Here is a 19701-nt window from a genome sequence, read left to right on the forward strand (position 1 = left end):
TCTGTTAAAGGACCTCCTAATGCTAGTCATTGTTTAGACATGAAAAAATAACTAAGCTCAGTGAACTCACAAATCAAGTGTAACTTTAAAGGATGATGAAAGACAAAACTCAACCAAAAAAAAAAAAACAGTTTTATGTTGAATCATCATGACTGTTTCTTTAAAAGCCTAATGGTACCCAACACAACATATCCCATAGCAGTGTATATAGGTCAGATAGGAAAAATTTAATAGTAAGCTTTGGGACAATATTTAAAATATTGTCATTTAGGAGAGCCGATATAATTAGAGGTAAGATTGAAACATGTTTAGTTAAGGTCTTGTAATTTTGAGTGGGTTTTTTAAACTGGATTTTATGTTTAAAGTGAAATATAATTACAAGTAATCACATGGCTTTATTTCTAAAGGACACACAGATACAGTGAGTTATAGAGCTCATGGTGAATCACAGAGAAATGTTATAAGAACTAAATGTTACTCCTTGAGTAAATATTAAGCATATATATGTTATTTGTAAGAGGAGGAATTCATCAAGCCAGTGAAAGCAATACTCTAAGTAAGCAGGACATTGGCCTTGTCACAGAGATGGGTAGAAACAGGTACACAGACATGTGAGGTGACAGGAAACATCTGCCTTTGAGGGAATCAGCAAATCACTGGCAGTGGAACAAGTGACAGATTTGAGTTGATGAGTGACACAGAAAATGTGTTGTGTCGGAAGGTTACCATTGTTGCCTTAGAAATGCTTTAGTTTTGAGTTATTTGAACTGTTATCCAGAATAGGTAGGGAAATCATGTTTTATGCAAAACAAATTCCGGAAGTATTTAAATGAACATGAGTTTCAGGATTATTGCAAAGGAATGTTACCACAACTTCCTTTGTTTCTAACTACAGACAAATCAATAAATGATTAACGCTGTGTGTTGCACTGTGTTACCGTGTATACAAAGTGGAAAAGAAAATTAAAGGCTTTATTTGGATAAAAATAAATGTATGTATATTCATTCTTTCAATGAGTGCTGTATACTATGTATCTCCTGTATATCAAGTACTACATGACTAGATTTAACTTGCTACAAATAAGTGCCTTATTTTGTATATATTTACATTAGCCTCATTCATATTTACAAAAGGCCCTTAATATTTCTCATCTTCCATTACTGATGACACTAGAAGTGATACTAGCAATCAAAAATTCAGGAGCGTCTGGGTGTCTCAGTTGGTTAAGTGTCTGCCTTCGGCTCAGGTCATGATCTCAGGGTCCTGGCGTGGAGCCCTACATCAGGGCTCCCATGGGGAGGCTGCTTCTCCCCCTCCCCTGCTGGTGCCCTCTATCTGTCTGTCTCTCTCACTTACTCTGCCTCTTCAAATTAAAAAAAAAAATATGTAATAACATAAATACCCAAATTCTGAATAATTGTTCCATTTAATTGTAGGTAATGTCTTACACTGAGTCTTAAATCGAATATAGTATTCAATATAAATAAATATCTGTTTTACTATTAATGTATACTTTACATTGCTTAGCCCAACACACATATTTAATACTATATGTAGTGCTATGGTTCCAATCCCCGGGATCATGGGTTCCAATCCTAGATAATTTTATATTTATAGCACCTTTAGTTTTAAACTTTTTTTTTTCTTTGTAATTGTAGTTGAGATGAGATTCGGAAATGGAAGCTATTGTGGAGGGTTTGTTTCTCCTTAGGAAGAAAAAACCAAAAAGCACCTGTTGTCGAACTCATTATAGTTTTATCTTCTTTCCTTTTTTTTATTTTTTATTTTTTATTTATTTTTTATTTTATTTTTTTATCTTCTTTCCTAAAATGTTTGTTATACAGACTATTCTGAAACATTGTCTTTTATGAGATCTTGAAAATTCAAGTTTATATATCTTATTCTTTCTTCACTCCTACCCCAGTGACTCAGACAATTGACGGCATAATGCCTTTTTCATCTTTACTCACCAAACATTTACTAGACACTTATGTCAGGTGACATACTAAGCAATGTGTACAAATGCATTTGACAAAATTCTTTTCTACCATATATCTAGTGGAGAAAATAAAACAAAATGGGCAGGTACATTAGAGTTGTTTGTATTTAGTAATGACATATATAACAAGTTGAACCAGTATTCTCATAATTTAATCATTTCCACTTCCATGATTATACTTAAAAACAGGAATATACTTAATGAGAACTCAGCTTTGATAGGAACTATATCACTGTTTCATATCCTCTAGTCATGGTTAGATCATTTCCAGTCTAAAAATACTATTCATTACAAAACAATTTGCTGTGCTTCACCTTAGAGCTGGTTGTTTCTTTAGTATATACAGAAATTCAAAATGATTAAGTATACTTAGTGCTGAAACATAAATAGAAAATATTTTAAGAAGATCTCATAATCCCTTGAATGATTATTTCAGGTACTTATTGATTGACAGGTTAATCATTTATTATTATTTATAATAATCATAGGTAATTTATAAATACTAAAAACTTTAAAACTAAAAGTGCTATGTAATAAATTAATCATGTTAATCTCTGAGATTAACATAACCTCCGGGATGTGAACTATAGTACTGAATGTAAATCAAATGAAGAGGTCAACTAGCCACTCTACTCCCACTACTTCTATCTAGTAGTAAAACAGTGGACACTTTAAATGCTTTGAGTTCACAAAAAAGAAAAAAGAAAAAAATCTTAGACCTAGATTTAGAAGGAAAAAATACCACTCAGTTGTTCACATCACACATGGGAAGAACAAGCCTGTGGAAGGAACTGGAATAGTAATCAGACCAACGAACCACCACTAAGAGAACATTTGCTTTTAAAATGTAGGAGATATTTTTAAGAGAGCAATTTTCCTTGAAAATAAAGCAATCTCAAAAGAGTTGTGGGTTTTTTTTTTTTAGATTCTCCAAGAGATGTGCCAAAACAGACTTTTCTTGCCTTAATGCATAGGTTAAGCATATTGCTTTATACTGTTTTACTGTCATTATTAAATAAACTTCTAAGACACAATGAAATGACCAGAAGACACAATATTTACATATAGTTAATAGTTTTAATGGCAACATTTGTACAATCATTTCCAAATCTTGTACACAGTGCTTGGCTTTGTCTTCAACAGGCGGTTGCAGCTGCATCAGCTGCTTCAAGAGATTTCAGTGGAATAGGTGGGCTTGGAGAGCTCCTGGAAAGTTCTTCAGAAGCATCAAAGTTAAGTTCCAAAAGTGCTAAGGAGTGGAGGAATCGAAGAAAGAAAAGAAGACAGAGAGAGCATCTTGAAGGAAGCAACAAAGGAGAGGGAGACAGGTTTCCCAAATCTGAATCTGAGGACAGTGTCAAAAGAAGAAGCTTCCTTTTCTCCATGGATGGAAATCGACTTACTAGTGACAAGAAATTCTACTCCCCACATCAGGTATGGTCTTCTACGAAGTGCTCCATTTGTTTTGTCATTGCTATTGCTTTGTAATTATGTATTTGGCATTGGTATATTTTTATAATATCTGATATAAATGAGTGACAGATAGCTAACATTTAATATGATTATCACAAGCTGTCTTTAAAGGAGACTTTTATTAAACCATTAAAACTTTTAAGGCAATCAGCTTTAAACATACACTATTTTGAGACCATGTTCTTCATCTTCTATTTTGGGGGGGTCGGTAAAACTAACCTATCAGACTTCTCTCTTCAGTGAGAGTTTTGCAATATCTTGTTTACCTTTTTCATTTTGAGACCTCAAATGAACTTATCTTTCCATATAGGTGTCTGCCTTTATTATCTGAGGCTATCATTACAACATATGTATTAATTTTTAAAAAAAGTGTCTCTGGATTTTGCCTTGATCTTTTGATATGAGAATCATGCTGTCGTAAGTCTCGATTATGCTGACATGGTGTCATGCCATGAGACATTAGAATGAAATGAGGACCAAAATGCTCTTGGAAGAGACCTAAATTGAAGACAGTCTATTTTTGCTCTAACTTAATGTCAACTACACAGTTCTTCAGCATATTTTCAAGTCAAAGAGGGAAAGTAGTTTTAACTCTCTTTGTTAATACATTTTTATAGGTTGCATAATGTAAAGAGTAAACAATTATGAAATCTGTGATAAGTATAGCTATGACTTTGAACACCATTTGGTTCCACTAGGATTTTATGTGCCACAAATTAACTCTTCTAATAATATGGGTCTTCATATTAATCTGGGTCAGAATTATACCCTAAAAATAATGCTTTGAGGGACTCTATATAATTAGCATAAAGAAAAAACTAAACATCAACCAAGAGGTATGATATCCTTCCTATAAAGAACAAAAACTTTTTTAAAAACTTGGAATAATAAGCACAAATTCAGCATAGTGTTTGGCTTTTGGGAGGAAAGAATATATGTAAGTTATCAATGGGTATTTATTTTATCATTTGTACTGAATATTTAAATAAAATTAAAAAAATAAACTCCATGTTAATAACTTGAATTCTCACAGTTGTGAGAATTCTTGTGCACACACAAGAAGTTAAAAGATAAAAACCAATTTCCTCCAGATAATGCCAATATCAAGAGATCCAATTATTATCTTGCATAATACAAACATAAAGTATGGTTTAAATAAGTACAACATATTTGAGATTAACTGGAAGCTCCATTGGGCAAGTTAGTTTCTCTGACCATATTTTTTTTGGTTAAACTGTCACCTTGATGCTTTAGCATTATCATGACCATTAGGAGTCATTAAGATAAGGAGCATTTGACATAGAATCTTGGTTCATATCTCAACTCCCAAGTGAGTTCTGTGACCCTAGTCAAGTCACTTGTATTTTTGTAAGATTTCTGTAAAATCAGTAATAATGTCTACCTTAAAGAGTTGGGAGAGATTAAGCAATATATAGAAACCTTATGTGACAAATAATAAAGCTCTTAAGTTAAAATTGGTGAATGATTCCAAATGAAGGAAAGTAAGAACTTTTAAGTAGTTGTATTATCACAAATGTGTATGCACAGTAGTAATATTTACATGAGCATATTTATATGTTTTTGAAAATAGTATTGTTTCCATCATTGTTTCATCACTGTGCTCAAATAGAAGCTGGATTAGTTCATTCAGGCAATTAACGAATATTTATTGGCCACCTACTATGTGAAAGAAATAGTTCTAGAAAATTAAAACATTTCAGTGAACCAAAGAAAAACACAATTCACTGACCTCATGGAAATTTATACTAAAGAAGAAAATAGACACTAAATAAGATAAATAAGCAACAAACTATGTTAGAAGGTGACAAGTGCTATGAGGGGAAAAAAAAAGCAAATCACAAAAGGGTTTAGGAGCATTATAAATTTTTTTTTAAGATTTTATTTATTTTTTCATAGAGACACAGAGAGAGAGAGGCAGAGACACAGAGGGAGAAGCAGGCTCCATGCAGGGAGCCAGACGTGGGACTCCATCCCAGGTCTCCAGGATCACACCCCGCACTGCAGGTGGCACTAAACCACTGTACCACTGGGGCTGCCCAGATTAGGAGCATTAAATGGATGTAAAAAATTTAAATAAGGTGGTTTGGGAAGTCCTCACTGTAAAGGAGACATTTAAGCAAAGATTTTAAGGAGGCAAAGGAAGAAACTATCTCATTGAAGAGCATCCCAGACTCATGGAAGAGCCAAGTGTAAGGGCCTGGCACAGCAGTATGCCAGGAATGCTCAGTGAGCAGCTGGGAGGCCGGTGAACCACAGAGAGGCAAGAGCAGAGAGAAGTTAGGCGTCAGCCAGAGTTTTAATACTAAAAAAACAGAATCAGTACATACATATGTTATATGTAGTTCATTTTATAGTATTTGTAGATAGATAGTAGGTAGGTAGATAATAGGTAGATAGAAAAATGTATATACAGATGGTAGATATTTCAAAAGTAAAAGAAAGATCCTACTAATACTAATATTTACAAATCCCAGTAAAGACAGACAGGGAACATTAACACAACTCAAGCAAAAATTACCAGAAGCAGTTTACAATTTCTTGTATAAGCAAAACAAGGCTCTGTGATAGTAAAGAGAATCAGTGAAGGTAGTGGGAATAGGAAGCATAAGATGGACATGGCATGTGTTCAAAACATTATCTTCTGAAAATGTCAAGGCAGAGAAGCCACATATTATGGGTACTCTGTCCTCTACTAACACATATGTTTAAATGTTATTTTACATTTATTACATTATTTTATTTTCAAATAGATTAATCATGTTCATAGTACATGAAAAGCTACTTAAGGGTGTTCAATGGAAAGTGAATCCTCTCCAAGATTTTAGCTATGTTGTTTGGACACACCAAGACAATTTGTTTTAAACTAGAAAGTTTTTAGCTAGTACCAAGTAAAGTTGCTGATTTATTGAAAACACTGATAGGTACATACAGTTAACTTAAAATGCAGCACTCACTTTACATGTTTCTACTAGAACATCTTTAAATTCTCTGCATCATCTTCCTCTTGACTTTTCCCAACTGACTTGAAGTTCAATCCCTACATGCAGGATTGTGTTTTACAGAACTAAGTTCTTCTATTTTTCCCTTTTGCTAATGAATATTATAAGGGAAAAAGTTCATATTTACCCTTTGGAACAAAAAAAATAGATACCTGGGATTCATGTTTTGCCATGCCTAAGGCAAAGAGAAATGGTCTTTTGGTCCTTAAAGCTTAAAAGCTTGTTTTCCTAAGAAGGAAGGGCTGCCACAGCTGTGGGTATTCCCTCTACTTTGCTACATCTTCTAGTGTGTTATTTTTGGTTTATTTTCTCTGAATACTATTTTTGTTATCTTCTTTTTCAGTCTCTGTTGCCTTGAAAGCTGTGCTCACACCCATTATTATACTTTCCAAAGAGTGAATACAAGTTTCAAATAAACTAAAAATTCTGGAACGCCTTTGAAAACACCCCAACATAAAAATATGCAAACTAAAGGCATGTACCAGATACATTACAAACATGCACTCATACAATATACTCTCAACCAGTATCGTACAGGCTAATTTTCAGTTTCCAAAGACAGTCTCTGAACATAGGTATATTAAGATGATTACAAGGAACTATCCTAGGTATTAATGTAAGACAAAATTAGTATTCTCCTAATACTTGCATTAGAATCACCTGGAATGTGTGCTGAATATCCAGATTCCAGAGTCCTATCCCCTACGTACTGAATCCCAAGTCAAAAAAAATTGGGACCTAAAAATACACACTAAACTTTTTTTTTCCACACTAAACTTTTGAAACACAAGTCTGATAATAATCAGTATTATATTGATAATTAAAATTGAGTCTAAGGATATTAAAACCCTAGCATTCTTTATTATTGGGGGGCTGAGTTTAAGTCTTCACGATACCTGATTTCTTGATCACTTATATTAACTAGAAAATCAGTCTAACTACTGACTGATTGTCATAAAGGCACAGTCTCAGGTTGGACAAGCTGGGTAACCAGAAATAGTTCCTGTGGGTATTCTAACTAAATCCAAAGCAAGAGTACATTTCTTAATGAATAATATCTTTCCAGAACATCACTATGACAGAGGGCAACAACGATTATTCTGGTGCTTTGCAGTCTGGGAAAAGACATAAAAATAAAGCTAAAAATGGGGCCTAAGAAAATCAGCATGACCTAATTAGGCAGAGGATCCAAAAATAAATTTGATGGAGTCTGCCTTTCCTACGTTTTTTCCCACTAAAATTATTTTTATTTGGCTTTATACTGAAGTTTGGAGGAAGAATGAGAAGGTCTTAGAATGTTTGCTGTGGCCATTTGGATATGTATGCATAAGTGTGTGTGTCTGTGCCTGTATGTGCACATATATACACATATGTAGGTATATATACCTATATACGTACACTTATACATATATATATATATATACATATATATATAAAAAACCCTGGCTATGAAGATAGGTAACAGAGGTCACGAAAGTCCAAGCAGGGGGAGCAATGGGGAATGTCACTGTTAATGATGAGGAGAGTAAACAAAGATTCTGCAGACTGAATAGAGATGTTTTTGAAAACTATCACCAAGGCTAGAATAAAGATATTTGGTGCTGCTAGTTTAAAATTTATTCAAAAGATGAAAGAATGGATTTCATGTTAAATCTTCATTTTCTACTACCAGAAACCATTTACTCAGTTTATTTGTAAACATCCTTAATTAAAATGTTTTGAATCATCTAATTCCTTTCAATAAAATGAAAGTGAGATCAGAAGGATATCTTCTACATTTGGTAAAGTCGTGTATATATGCCTTGCTTTTTTTTAAGCTAATGTTTAATTTAAGTAATAATAGAAATTTAGATGGCAGCTTAGGAATTCTGTTGTGTTTATTATGACATATATTCTCTTAAGGGGAATCACTAGTACCTATTTGGGAAACTAATAGCAAATTTGGAAGACAGCGTCATAGGTAAGTTTTGTGACTTTTATTCCCAGATCCAGAAACAGAGTAAACTCATTTCCTTTTAATATTCGAAAGAAGAGAACAGAGAGATAATAGTTCTGTTTTTAAATCATTATCTAAAAGTAACATATTTGGTCCAGATATTTTAAATTTGAGCCAACAATCGCTCTTGAGCCATAACTTACTTTCAAAATTGCATGCCCTTCAGATCATAGCATTTCAGAGTAAAAGTCATCTACAATTTGTTTAATCACCACTTCTTCCAAAATGAAGTATTTCTCCTTTCCAGCATCAGGTTCCATACCTATGACATTACCATAACAAAACCCACCTCATAGTATTAGAGTTAAGATCAAATGAAATGGTTGTGCACTTACCAAACTGCAAATTAGGATTCTTAATCAGAAAAAAACTCTTTATACTTAAATTTGCATTGTGGTCCTTAATAAAAATATCAAAATGTATGTGTTCTCCATAAACTCGATAGCCTGTGTTTAAGAGCAAGACTATTCTAATTCAAATGCAAATAGATTCTGCAATATTAAGACTTTTGTTAAGTAACTGTGTATCCCCACCCTTGCCCCATTCCTTTCTTCCTTGCTCTCTCCTCAGTCTCTGTTAAGTATCCGTGGCTCCCTGTTTTCCCCACGACGCAATAGCAAAACAAGCATTTTCAGCTTCAGAGGTCGAGCAAAGGATGTCGGTTCTGAAAATGACTTTGCTGATGATGAGCACAGTACATTTGAAGACAGCGAGAGCAGGAGAGACTCACTGTTTGTGCCGCACAGACATGGAGAGCGACGCAACAGTAACGTTAGTCAGGCCAGTATGTCATCCAGGATGGTGCCAGGGCTTCCAGCAAATGGGAAGATGCACAGCACTGTGGATTGCAATGGTGTGGTTTCCTTGGTGGGTGGACCGTCAGCTCTAACCTCACCTACTGGACAACTTCCGCCAGAGGTGATAATAGATAAGTTAGCTATTACTGACATTACACACCAACTGAAATAATCAAAGCCTGGGCGGTTTAGCCTATTATACCATTCTGCTTCCCCAAAATGAAATGCCTTGAAAATAATATGATTTATTGAATGAAAAACAATAAATCTTTAGAACCAATTGATTTGTATGGGACCATTAGATTTCAAATGCTTTAGAGTTCTTACAGTCTGAGTGAAACTATATCCACAAATTCAAGAGACCTACCAACACAAAATAATGGGCACTGTGACAACCAAATTGTTATTACAAATGTAATCTCACACAGAATTATGTAAGTATTTATTCATATTCTGGAAATGAAATATTATCATGACCTATAGGCAAATGACCTGCCTAATGATAATAGGCAGTTTCCATACAAATATCAATATTATAGGGATGCTAAAGTGTTTTGATGCTAAAATGTTTTGATGTGTATTAAATGGCTCTAAAATGCTTTGATTTCTTATAGGATGACTTGTAGAAATAATCAAAGGAAATAAATAATCTCAGGAAAGCACACACATTTCATTGTACATCTGTGTTTGTGCATGGAAAAAAATTGGCCCATATATGTCAATACTATCAATATGGCTTCAGAGAAAACAATTCAGCCTTGCAACACTATGATCCTATTATTTTGGGGGGAGAAGACTGATCCAATTATTAATCATTGAGATAAGCTAGAAATAATCACATTTGAATGAAATGAAACAGTGTATGACTTTAGTATGCTTATGGAATTTCTCTGAAAATTCCAAAAGGTTAATTAAAACATTCCTGCAACAAAATTGCCCTATACAATTGCATCCAACTGGTACATTCTTGTTAAACTCTACCATCGTGATAATTTTTAAAAAGTGTTTAGAACTTAATAATAAACTCAATATTTTATTATTACTTGAAAATTATTACCTGGAAAAATTGCATGTAGCATGATTTTCCAAAGAAATGCTATGTAGTGCTGTATTATTCATTGAAAGGGTGGTTTGAACCATCAGTATTTGGTTTGCAGGGCACCACTACTGAAACGGAAGTCAGAAAGAGAAGGCTAAGTTCTTATCAGATTTCAATGGAGATGCTAGAGGATTCCTCTGGAAGGCAAAGAGCCATGAGCATAGCCAGCATCCTGACTAACACAATGGAAGGTAAGAAGCAAGCCATGAGATAGTCAGCTTGACATGATTATATGCTTTGTGCAACTATTTCTTCTCCTCATAGAATTACCAAAGTCAATTACCCAAAATCATAACTGCATAACAAACCTAAGTAGATGATATATAAAATACATTATTAACATGCTGGTTACAAAAGCTAATACTGTCCCTTTTTTGTAACTCCTGATCCTGTCAACTAAGTGATATTTCCCCACTCCATATTATGTCAGTGAGTTATCGTTATATTCTCCTTAAATAATTAGAATATACCTTCTTACATTACATTAGTCTTGCAATTTCATAAGTCTTTTATTTAAGAAGTATTTAACATGTGTTCTTTAGAAAATATGAGTTACATTTTATATCTTGTCCTATTGGTATATATGATATCTGAATGGTCACATAATAATTATGACAGGTTTACCCATTAAATTACTAGCAACTCTCTTAAATATATTAGGCTAAAATTCTAAAAGATATGAGTATATTTGCATAACATAAGTAGATATAGGTTTGAATCTATACTAAAAAGGACATACTACATCTCATTGTGTGCAAAATTAATGCTGATGTGGAAACAATCAGAAGAGAGACTTGGTTGCACACATTAATAAGGATCACAGCTTTAGACAGTGTTTTTTAAAAGACACTTTCAAACGAAATAGTGTTTGATACATTTAATATTTCTGTAAAGCTTATTTAAAAATTGTTTTGGGGTGCCTGGGTGGCTCAGTTGGTTAAGCTCAGCAGGGAGTCTGCTTCTCCCTTCTCTGCTCATGCTCTCTCCCTCTCTCTGTCCTTCTCAAATAAATAAAATCTTTAAAAAAATAAAATAAAATTCCTTTGATAAAAATAATATAGCAATATAATCAATAATTACCTAGCTATTAGCTAATAAAGTTAATTTGAAGTATTAAATTGAAGGTGTTTTCTGTATTTAATTAAAGGCAAAAGACGTTTATATGAAATTTTTAATGAATATTTTGTGAGGATATTTAAAAGGATTGCCTTCTCAAGTTTGTTAAGCTAAGTAATATGAACTTCGATACCCAGGTAGAAGCACTGATTTTATAAATAATGTTTAATCTGTTGTAACAATAATTCATTTTTATTGTTATTTACTACTCTTCCTCTTTATTGTTCCCCCAGAACTTGAAGAATCTAGACAGAAATGTCCACCATGCTGGTACAGATTTGCCAATGTATTTTTGATCTGGGACTGCTGCGATGCATGGTTAAAAGTAAAGCATCTTGTGAATTTAATTGTTATGGATCCATTTGTCGATCTTGCCATCACTATTTGCATTGTCTTAAATACTCTCTTTATGGCCATGGAACACTACCCAATGACCGGTCAATTCAGTAGTGTATTGACTGTAGGAAACTTGGTAAGTTCATTTAAAGTTTACTTATTTCCTTTGGCAGGGGTGGAGGATATAGGCCAAAGAAAAAAAATCCATTCATGCTGTGTAGGGAATCTCAGCAGTAAGATCTAAAATTCAACTGGTATGAATGCTGATTGCTCAGACCAATGTCCATGCTAATTGACCACAGTGTCTGGTAAGCTGTAAGTTCATTAAAATTTTTACTGTCATTCTTGCTAAAATATAGGTCCAAAAAAAAAAAAAAACACAAAGTATCTAATTCTGGCTCCACAAAAATGCAGTTTTACTATACACAGCCTCTGAAGAAATCATGTCCATTGAAGGAAATATATAGCAACTCTGTATGCAAAGATTGATTTCTGTACAAAAGAGGACATAGTTGTTTAAATTGAATTACCTAACAAAATGTTTCAGTAGTATTCACACAAAAGAAAAAACAGTGGGTGAAAATGCATTTGTAATTTAGCCATACTTAGCCATACTTTTGGTTCAAATCACTTGAACAGGCATCTGCATATGTGTATGCTGACATGTACATTTCCTCCTTTATATGAGAAAACTGAAATGGGTAAACAAGTAAGAAAAGGATTAATCGAGAGCTTCCTTTTTGGCACAAGACAGAAATAGACTCAAACTAGTGTAAGAGGAAAATTAAAAAAAAAAAAAAAAACGACTCCTAGAATGAAAAGAAAAAAATGAACTACCAAACCATATAAAGGCTAACTTTGTAGTTGGGCTTCAGGAAATGCTTTAACCAAGGGCTTGGATGTTGCTCAAATGTTCATTTCATCTTTTGTCTCTGGGTCAGGAAACCTCTCAGCCATACCTCTCTGGTTTTACATCTTGTAACCTCTGCACTGGAAAAAAAGCTGTATCCCTTTTTCAGTTCTAGTTCAAAGACTCTCACAATAGGACTCTTGTTTGGCAGAGCCTAGGTTAGATGCTCACCTCTGGTTTAATCGGAGGCCGAGGGTGGATCCATGTGAAAACATGACAGACTCGAGGAATCACAAAGATGGAGAAGCAATTCCCAACAGAAGTTGAAAAGGAAATACTGGGCAGACAATTACATAAATGTCTACCCAGTAAGTGACCTCAGCTTTATTCCATGGTTTGACTTTGTAGCACCCACCAGATTCTTGAGATTTTCTTCATCGTTGGCACCTGTGAATTGGTTTTTTTTTTTTTTTAAGCGATTGTTCTTGATCTTTCCAATCACCTCATGTCTGCTTCTTTTCTGGACTTATGTCTAGTAAGGCTGTTTTCCACTCAATGTTTTTATTATTCAACAACTGTTGGAATTATCTGCTCTTGTGGCGTAAGCTATGCCCTACTCCTATATTTCCAACTATTACATAATGTTGTGCAAGGATAACTTTGAACACAATATGTGACTGAAAGTGCTATCTCAGTCCAGTCTTATGTTACCTCTAGTAGTAGCCTCCCAGCTTCAAAGAGCCTTCCAATTCAAAGATAGAAATCTGATAGCCATTTTTACTTACTTTTCCTGCATTTGTTATATATAAGTTGATAAGACCCATTATTTCTTCTTTAAAGGTACCTCTTTTTAATCCTATAACTATGATTAAAATAATACTTTTAGGACTCTGCACTCAGTATGTTTGCTCTTTGCTAAAGTATCTATTATCTGTACTTAGGGTTCAACAGCTTTATCTGATTTTCAAGACTCCTCATCTGATCCCATCCTTTCTATACCTTCCTATAGTCCATTGTTTCCTAACCAGCCACTACTGGCCCATCAGAACAGCCAAGTCACACCAACATCACCCATGTTTATATATTTACATATGGGAAAATATTTCACTGTTCTCTACATTCACATCTAGAGTGTTCCGACCTCATTTCAATTCTTCATATTCTTCAAGGTTATGTCCCATTTTTCCTTTGTATCTCCTATAATGTTTACATGCTTGTAGCTCAATAAATAATGAACTGGTTGTTTTCTACCCAAACGGGCTGCTTAGAGTAGAATGTTTTCATGAAAGAATATAGGCTTTGGAGTTGGGTGGAACTGGGTTTGGCTTCACTGCCAATACTTACTAATGATGTAGCATCTGGACAAGTCTGATAAAAAATCTGAGTCCTTGTTTTCTATTTTGAAATGGATATAATGATACTCATCTCCCAGAGTTGTTGTGAAGGCCAAATGAGGTAAGATGAAAACAATACTGAGCCTGGCATCTAGCATGTGCTCAATAAACAATTTCCTTCCTCTAATATATGCTATTTACCTTTCTTTGAAATACTGATGGAAAACAGTTCTGCTCTAGCTCTTGTATTTTTCCCAAGATACTGAACAGTTAGGGAAGTTGAACAATCAGGAAGAAATTTTGGAAATTTGCCAGAGCAAAACAGGAAATTGAAGTTTTATAGAATTCCAAAGTTAAAGCACTAGAGTTTGGAAGCACAGGATAAGAGAGGTTGGATTATAAGGATGATCAAATGGAAAAGCACTAGAAAAAAAGCACCAAATCTGGGTTCAAGTCCAACAGTCCATGCTAAATAACTGTGGTGCTCTTGAAAAAGTAATTTAGATCTTTGGGTCTGTTTTCTAGTGAGTAGAATGTACTGAACTAGATGATTTTTCATGTTTTCTCCAGTTCCAAAATTCTGTAACCTAATGTGTAGCAACAGAGATAAGGAGGTACAGAAGTAGGGTGGAAGACTGATGACTGATAGATTGTGGTAAAACCATTAATAAGCTGAGGTTAGCATCAGGGAAACAAGGCTCAGCAAGATAAAGAGTGTATAAGATAGAAAACAGACCTGAGTTAACTATTTCTAACTGTAAGAGATGGAACAATAAACTGTTTCTATTAGCTGAAAGCTCCTGTTATTATTAATAATATCATACATTAAGGCATTTCATAGTTTCTCAGATATTTTATACCCATAACAACCCTTATAATAAGTATTTCTGTATAAAAATTATATATGTTTAATTATACGTAAATAATATGTAAAAATCTATAGAGACAGACACAGAGAAAGAGAAAAAGAAAAAGAGGAAGAGGGAGGAAGGAGTGGAGAGGGAGAGAATATACTCCTTATACCATGGGTACTTAGCTGACTTTGGACTCTATTATACACTATGGATGGTTGCATTGCATATTTTGTGGAATTTATAGTTTGCTTATTTAAATAACTTTAGTTTCTATGGAGTAGTTGTTACTACTCAAATTTTCACATAATACCTTACAAATAAGGATATCTAGGTTTTATTTGAATTGTTAACAAAGGAATGTCCTGTAAAAGATTTGTGGAACTTTCAGGTTTACTTAGATCAATGTGCCCCATTTGTACCCTGTTTCTGGAGCATATAAAAATTACATCACTTCTCTACTAATTGGATTGATTGATCAAATTTGAGCATCAGGAGACCTCAAACATCTGTTGGGTTTCTCTAAGATGCTCTATTTTGTTTTTGTCTTGACTATTATAAAACCCATGCACCCATCTTAGAGACTTTATAAGCAAGAAATCATCCATCAATCGTAATAGGTTACACAACCTCTTTATCATACAAACATTCCCAACTAACCTATAAGTCTTTCTTCAGGGAATACAGATAGAGGTTTGTAGCTCCTACATTGACTACTTTTCTTACTATAACTCTCATTATAACCAGTGATTAAGAGTCCACGATATCCCTTTATCCTGCTAGACCCTGAAGGGAACTCAGAACATGATACCTGTACTAAGGATCATACATGTCATTTGCAAATAAAAACCTAAAGAAACATGATTAGTAAAGTTATTTCAATTAAATGGTGTGGTACAGGATATGAATTTAAAATCTCAGAAAAGGGACATGATAACTTTTTGAAGGAGAAAAAATAACTCATTTATTAAAAGATAAAACACTTGGGAGCTGAATCCTAAAATTCACCTGGAGGCATCTTGTATCAATTAAAGAGTGCTATCTGGCCATCTAACTCCTTTCCTAGTACAGTATAAAGCTATCTTGTCTCCAAACTAACAATTTATAATGAGGTTCTAGTGTAAAAATTGTGTATACAATTTCTGAATACAATTTGGTAAACAATACAATGCTGACAGAAATCCAAGAATTTTAGACGCAGACCTTATGAGTTACCTCATTGAATAGCCTCATATGACAGATAAGAGAAAAGAACACCATAAATGCTAAATAATTTCTCATCATTTTTCTTTAAGTATATTTTGATTTCACCTTCCCCACCCAATCAACAACAACAACAACATTTTAAAATGTTTGCATTTAAATACCCAAAAGCCATGGGAGTAATAAAACTAAAGCCATTTTTTAAAAAAAAGCTAATAATAATAATACAGCAAATATAAGCTCCAGTTACATCAAATTCACTACAAAAAGAAAACATGGAACATCAGTCTGGACAAATAGAGGTTTTGTAGAGCAAACTGACCAATAGCCTTTAGAATGAACATTTCTCCTTTTAATGTACAGCAACAGAACTTCCCTAAGTAAATACTCAATACTCAATAGTATTTACTCAATGAGTAAATACTCAACAGAACTTCCCTAAGTAAATACTCAATAGTAAATACCTTCCCTTTCCTGAAATGAGACCTTATTCCCCAACATTTTATCATCTTCAGTGTTGTGCACCCCAAACCATCTCAAAATGCTCCAAATTTCTTTACTCTTGGTCCAGACTTCCAGGGTGATTTCTCATCTCCATCCTTAGCACTTATGCATTTACTGTATTTATCATGTATACAATAGATTAGGACCTTTTCACTGAACTTAACTCCTCACTAAAGAAGCTGGCTTAGAAAGCCTAAAATTCATTGTTCATAAGAAATTTATCAGCCTAAATGAACTAGGTTTATGCAGTCTGTCCACAGAAAATTTATCAGCCTAAATGAACTAGGTTTATGCAGTCTAGGTTTGTATATCTTAATTACTACTATATTTTCAAAGACCAGCAAAATGTCTTCCATTTAGGTGTGCAGCAGTAATTTTTTTCTGAATGAATGAGTGGCTACAAAAGCATTTACCCAAAGTTTCAAAAGATAAAAAGCTTCTACATAAAACAAGATACATTTTGGCCAAGTTCAAACAATAAACATTCAACGTTTTTTATTAATTGCCTTGAGTCCTAAAAATTCTTTGTGATATAGAAAATTCAAAGGCAACTGAATGTTTGTTTATAAACCATACATGGGCATTATTTACATAATCTGATACATATCCAGAGGTTGCCAATTCTTTCTGTTTTTAGAATTTTTTGATGGAATTTAAAAATTATGTAAACTTAGGCTAATATTAAATCAGTATGCTGGATTGATTTTTGTTAGAATGAGAAGAAATTTTTAAAAACTCTTAAATACTGACAATGCAGTTTATTTTTTTTTTAAAGATCTTATTTATTTATTCATAGAGACACAGAGAGAGAGGCAGAGGGAGAAGCAGGCTCCATGCAGAGAGCCTGAGGTGGGACTCGATCCAGGGTCTCCAGGATCATGCCCTGGGCTGCAGGCGGTGCTAAACCGCTGTGCCACCAGGGCTGCCCTGTCAATGCAGTTTAGACTAAAATGTGCCAAGAAACAATACCAATGATTTTAGATCTAAATGGAAAACACTTAAGGATATAAATAAATATAGTTTTAAATTGCAAATTATAATTAAAATGTTATTTCTAAAATGGAATTTTATGTTGGGATTACATTTTAGATGAAAGGATGTACATTTAAGGTATAGGTTTTTATAACGTAGGAGATCTAGTCATTTCAGAAGAGCTGAAAAGATCATCCTATGATATTTCTGTAGGAAGAAATATTTATAGATGGTTTACCTGGATAGTTTCTACCTCAGTTTAATGTATTTCTATGATCAGGCTGCTAATTCAAACAGCTGCTTCTGAGACTTTGTATAAGAAATAAGATTTCTTTAAATCAGAATTTATTTTAAATTCACCAGGGAAAAAAATCCTATGGTGTCATTCCATAAAATAAAAAAGAAATAATTTTCAGTGTGCATTCCACTATATATCTAGATTTTCATGCAATAAAATTATTTGGAAAACATTTTATTTCTACTTGAGTGAATGAAGAACTGAAGTTAAGCTGTTTTTTTCTGGAATAGGTTATTTCCCCTAAAGTCTTTCTATGTTTAGGAAAATAATATGTTAGCTGCATTTTTTTTAAGATTTATTTATTTGAGAGACAGAGAGAGAGAAAGAGAGAGAGAGAGAGCACACCCACAGGAGCAACCTGGAAGGGAAGGGGCTGAGGGAGAGAGATCCTCAAGCAGCTTCCCTGCTGAGTGTACAGCCCGAGGCAGACCACTGCCTCTCCCAGGACCCTAAGATCATGACCTGAGCTGAAATCAAGAATTGAGTGCTTAACCAACTGAACCACCCTGGTGTCCCTATGTTAGCTGCACTTTTTTTTAAGAGTGGATACTGATTTCTTTTAATTAACTGATGTTTAGGAAATTCAAATAATTTTGATGCCGATATTTTGAGAGTCCTTCAGGGTAAAGGCTGATTTACCTTGTAAATGGTAAGCTTGGCTTTATAGTTATAAAATGCAGCTTTTACCTATTCTTAAGGTTATTGTTTTTTAAGATTTTTTTACAAGAGTAATTTCATAGCTCTTCATTGGGTCCCTTGGCCTGTGGTTTTGAGTTAAAAAACAAATTTTGAGTTCATTTCAGTTGTTTCTATTGTCAACCAGACATTCATCCAACCACTCAAATAATTTATTAATTTTAATTATGCGTGCATGCATACTGACAAAGTTCACCTGCTGCTTTCAATTAAATCTGCAGTTCCCTGCTCTATTAATCCATTAACCTTAATTCTGAGCCATGCATCCAGAGAATATTATTATAAAACACTTGTGGGAAACTCACTCTTATTTCAGAAACATTTTTAAAATTACAGAAATAAGATGATGTCCCTTTAAAAACCCACAAAAATCAAGAATAAAATATGGTTTTTACCAAATTTAAAATAAATTTAGAGTAACTTCAATTAATATATAGATTTGTTCCTAAGGTAATAATACTAAAAACAAAATTCATTGTGATTATGCGAGAAGTCTGGTGTACCAAAAAGGGCAGTGATTCTGTAGTTACAATTCAGTATCAGAATCACAATGTGAATGAGGAAATGTTTTAAAATCAGCATTTTCTTGGGTATCACTTAAAATACTCCCTTGGAAAAAAATGCTAAATTTATATCAGTTTGTTACATTTCTCCATTTTAAATTTTAAATGTTTTTACTCAGGACTATTTAATATTCTTTACAGATTCTTACAGTGTCAAAAGTTTTTTCAGTGTCTGTGATCTCTATTTTACTTTAGGTCTTCACTGGGATCTTCACAGCAGAAATGGTTCTCAAGATCATTGCCATGGATCCATATTATTATTTCCAAGAAGGCTGGAACATATTTGATGGAATTATTGTCAGCCTTAGTTTGATGGAGCTTGGCCTGGCAAATGTGGAGGGATTGTCTGTACTGAGATCATTCAGACTGGTATCAATTTAGACTACATTTATATTGTATCACTGGCATAAAATTTATTTTAAAAATAAATCAATGTGATCTTACACTTATTTTTAATAATATTTTAAATCTACACCAACACATGATACTCTAAGGAATATATATAAACATTCTCTTTAAAACAAAGTGTGACTATTTTCTGAGAATGATAAAAATGGCTGAACCACTTCATAATGATTAGCTATATGGGCACA

The 19701-nt window shown here is 33.6% G+C and overlaps 1 protein-coding gene and 1 long non-coding RNA gene across 3 annotated transcripts in view; one reads left to right on the forward strand and one right to left on the reverse strand.

Moving 5' to 3' along the window:
• LOC140624573 (sodium channel protein type 3 subunit alpha) overlaps positions 1 to 19701 on the forward strand; it is a 104105-nt gene that overhangs the window by 51358 nt on the left and 33046 nt on the right. The window contains exons 12-16 of one of the 2 annotated variants that reach the window (XM_072811484.1): positions 3144 to 3434; positions 9060 to 9407; positions 10444 to 10576; positions 11735 to 11973; positions 19304 to 19477. In XM_072811484.1, the coding sequence (XP_072667585.1) occupies positions 3144 to 3434; positions 9060 to 9407; positions 10444 to 10576; positions 11735 to 11973; positions 19304 to 19477 (1185 nt within the window). The remainder of the gene's footprint in view (positions 1 to 3143; positions 3435 to 9059; positions 9408 to 10443; positions 10577 to 11734; positions 11974 to 19303; positions 19478 to 19701) is intronic. The other variant, XM_072811483.1, reaches the window with a different exon arrangement.
• The window catches only part of LOC140624574 (uncharacterized), a 39624-nt gene that overhangs the window by 17681 nt on the left and 2242 nt on the right, over positions 1 to 19701 (reverse strand). The window lies entirely within an intron of this gene.

Source organism: Canis lupus, chromosome 34 (genome assembly GCF_048164855.1).
Source record: "Canis lupus baileyi chromosome 34, mCanLup2.hap1, whole genome shotgun sequence".
Classification (NCBI taxonomy): domain Eukaryota; kingdom Metazoa; phylum Chordata; class Mammalia; order Carnivora; family Canidae; genus Canis; species Canis lupus.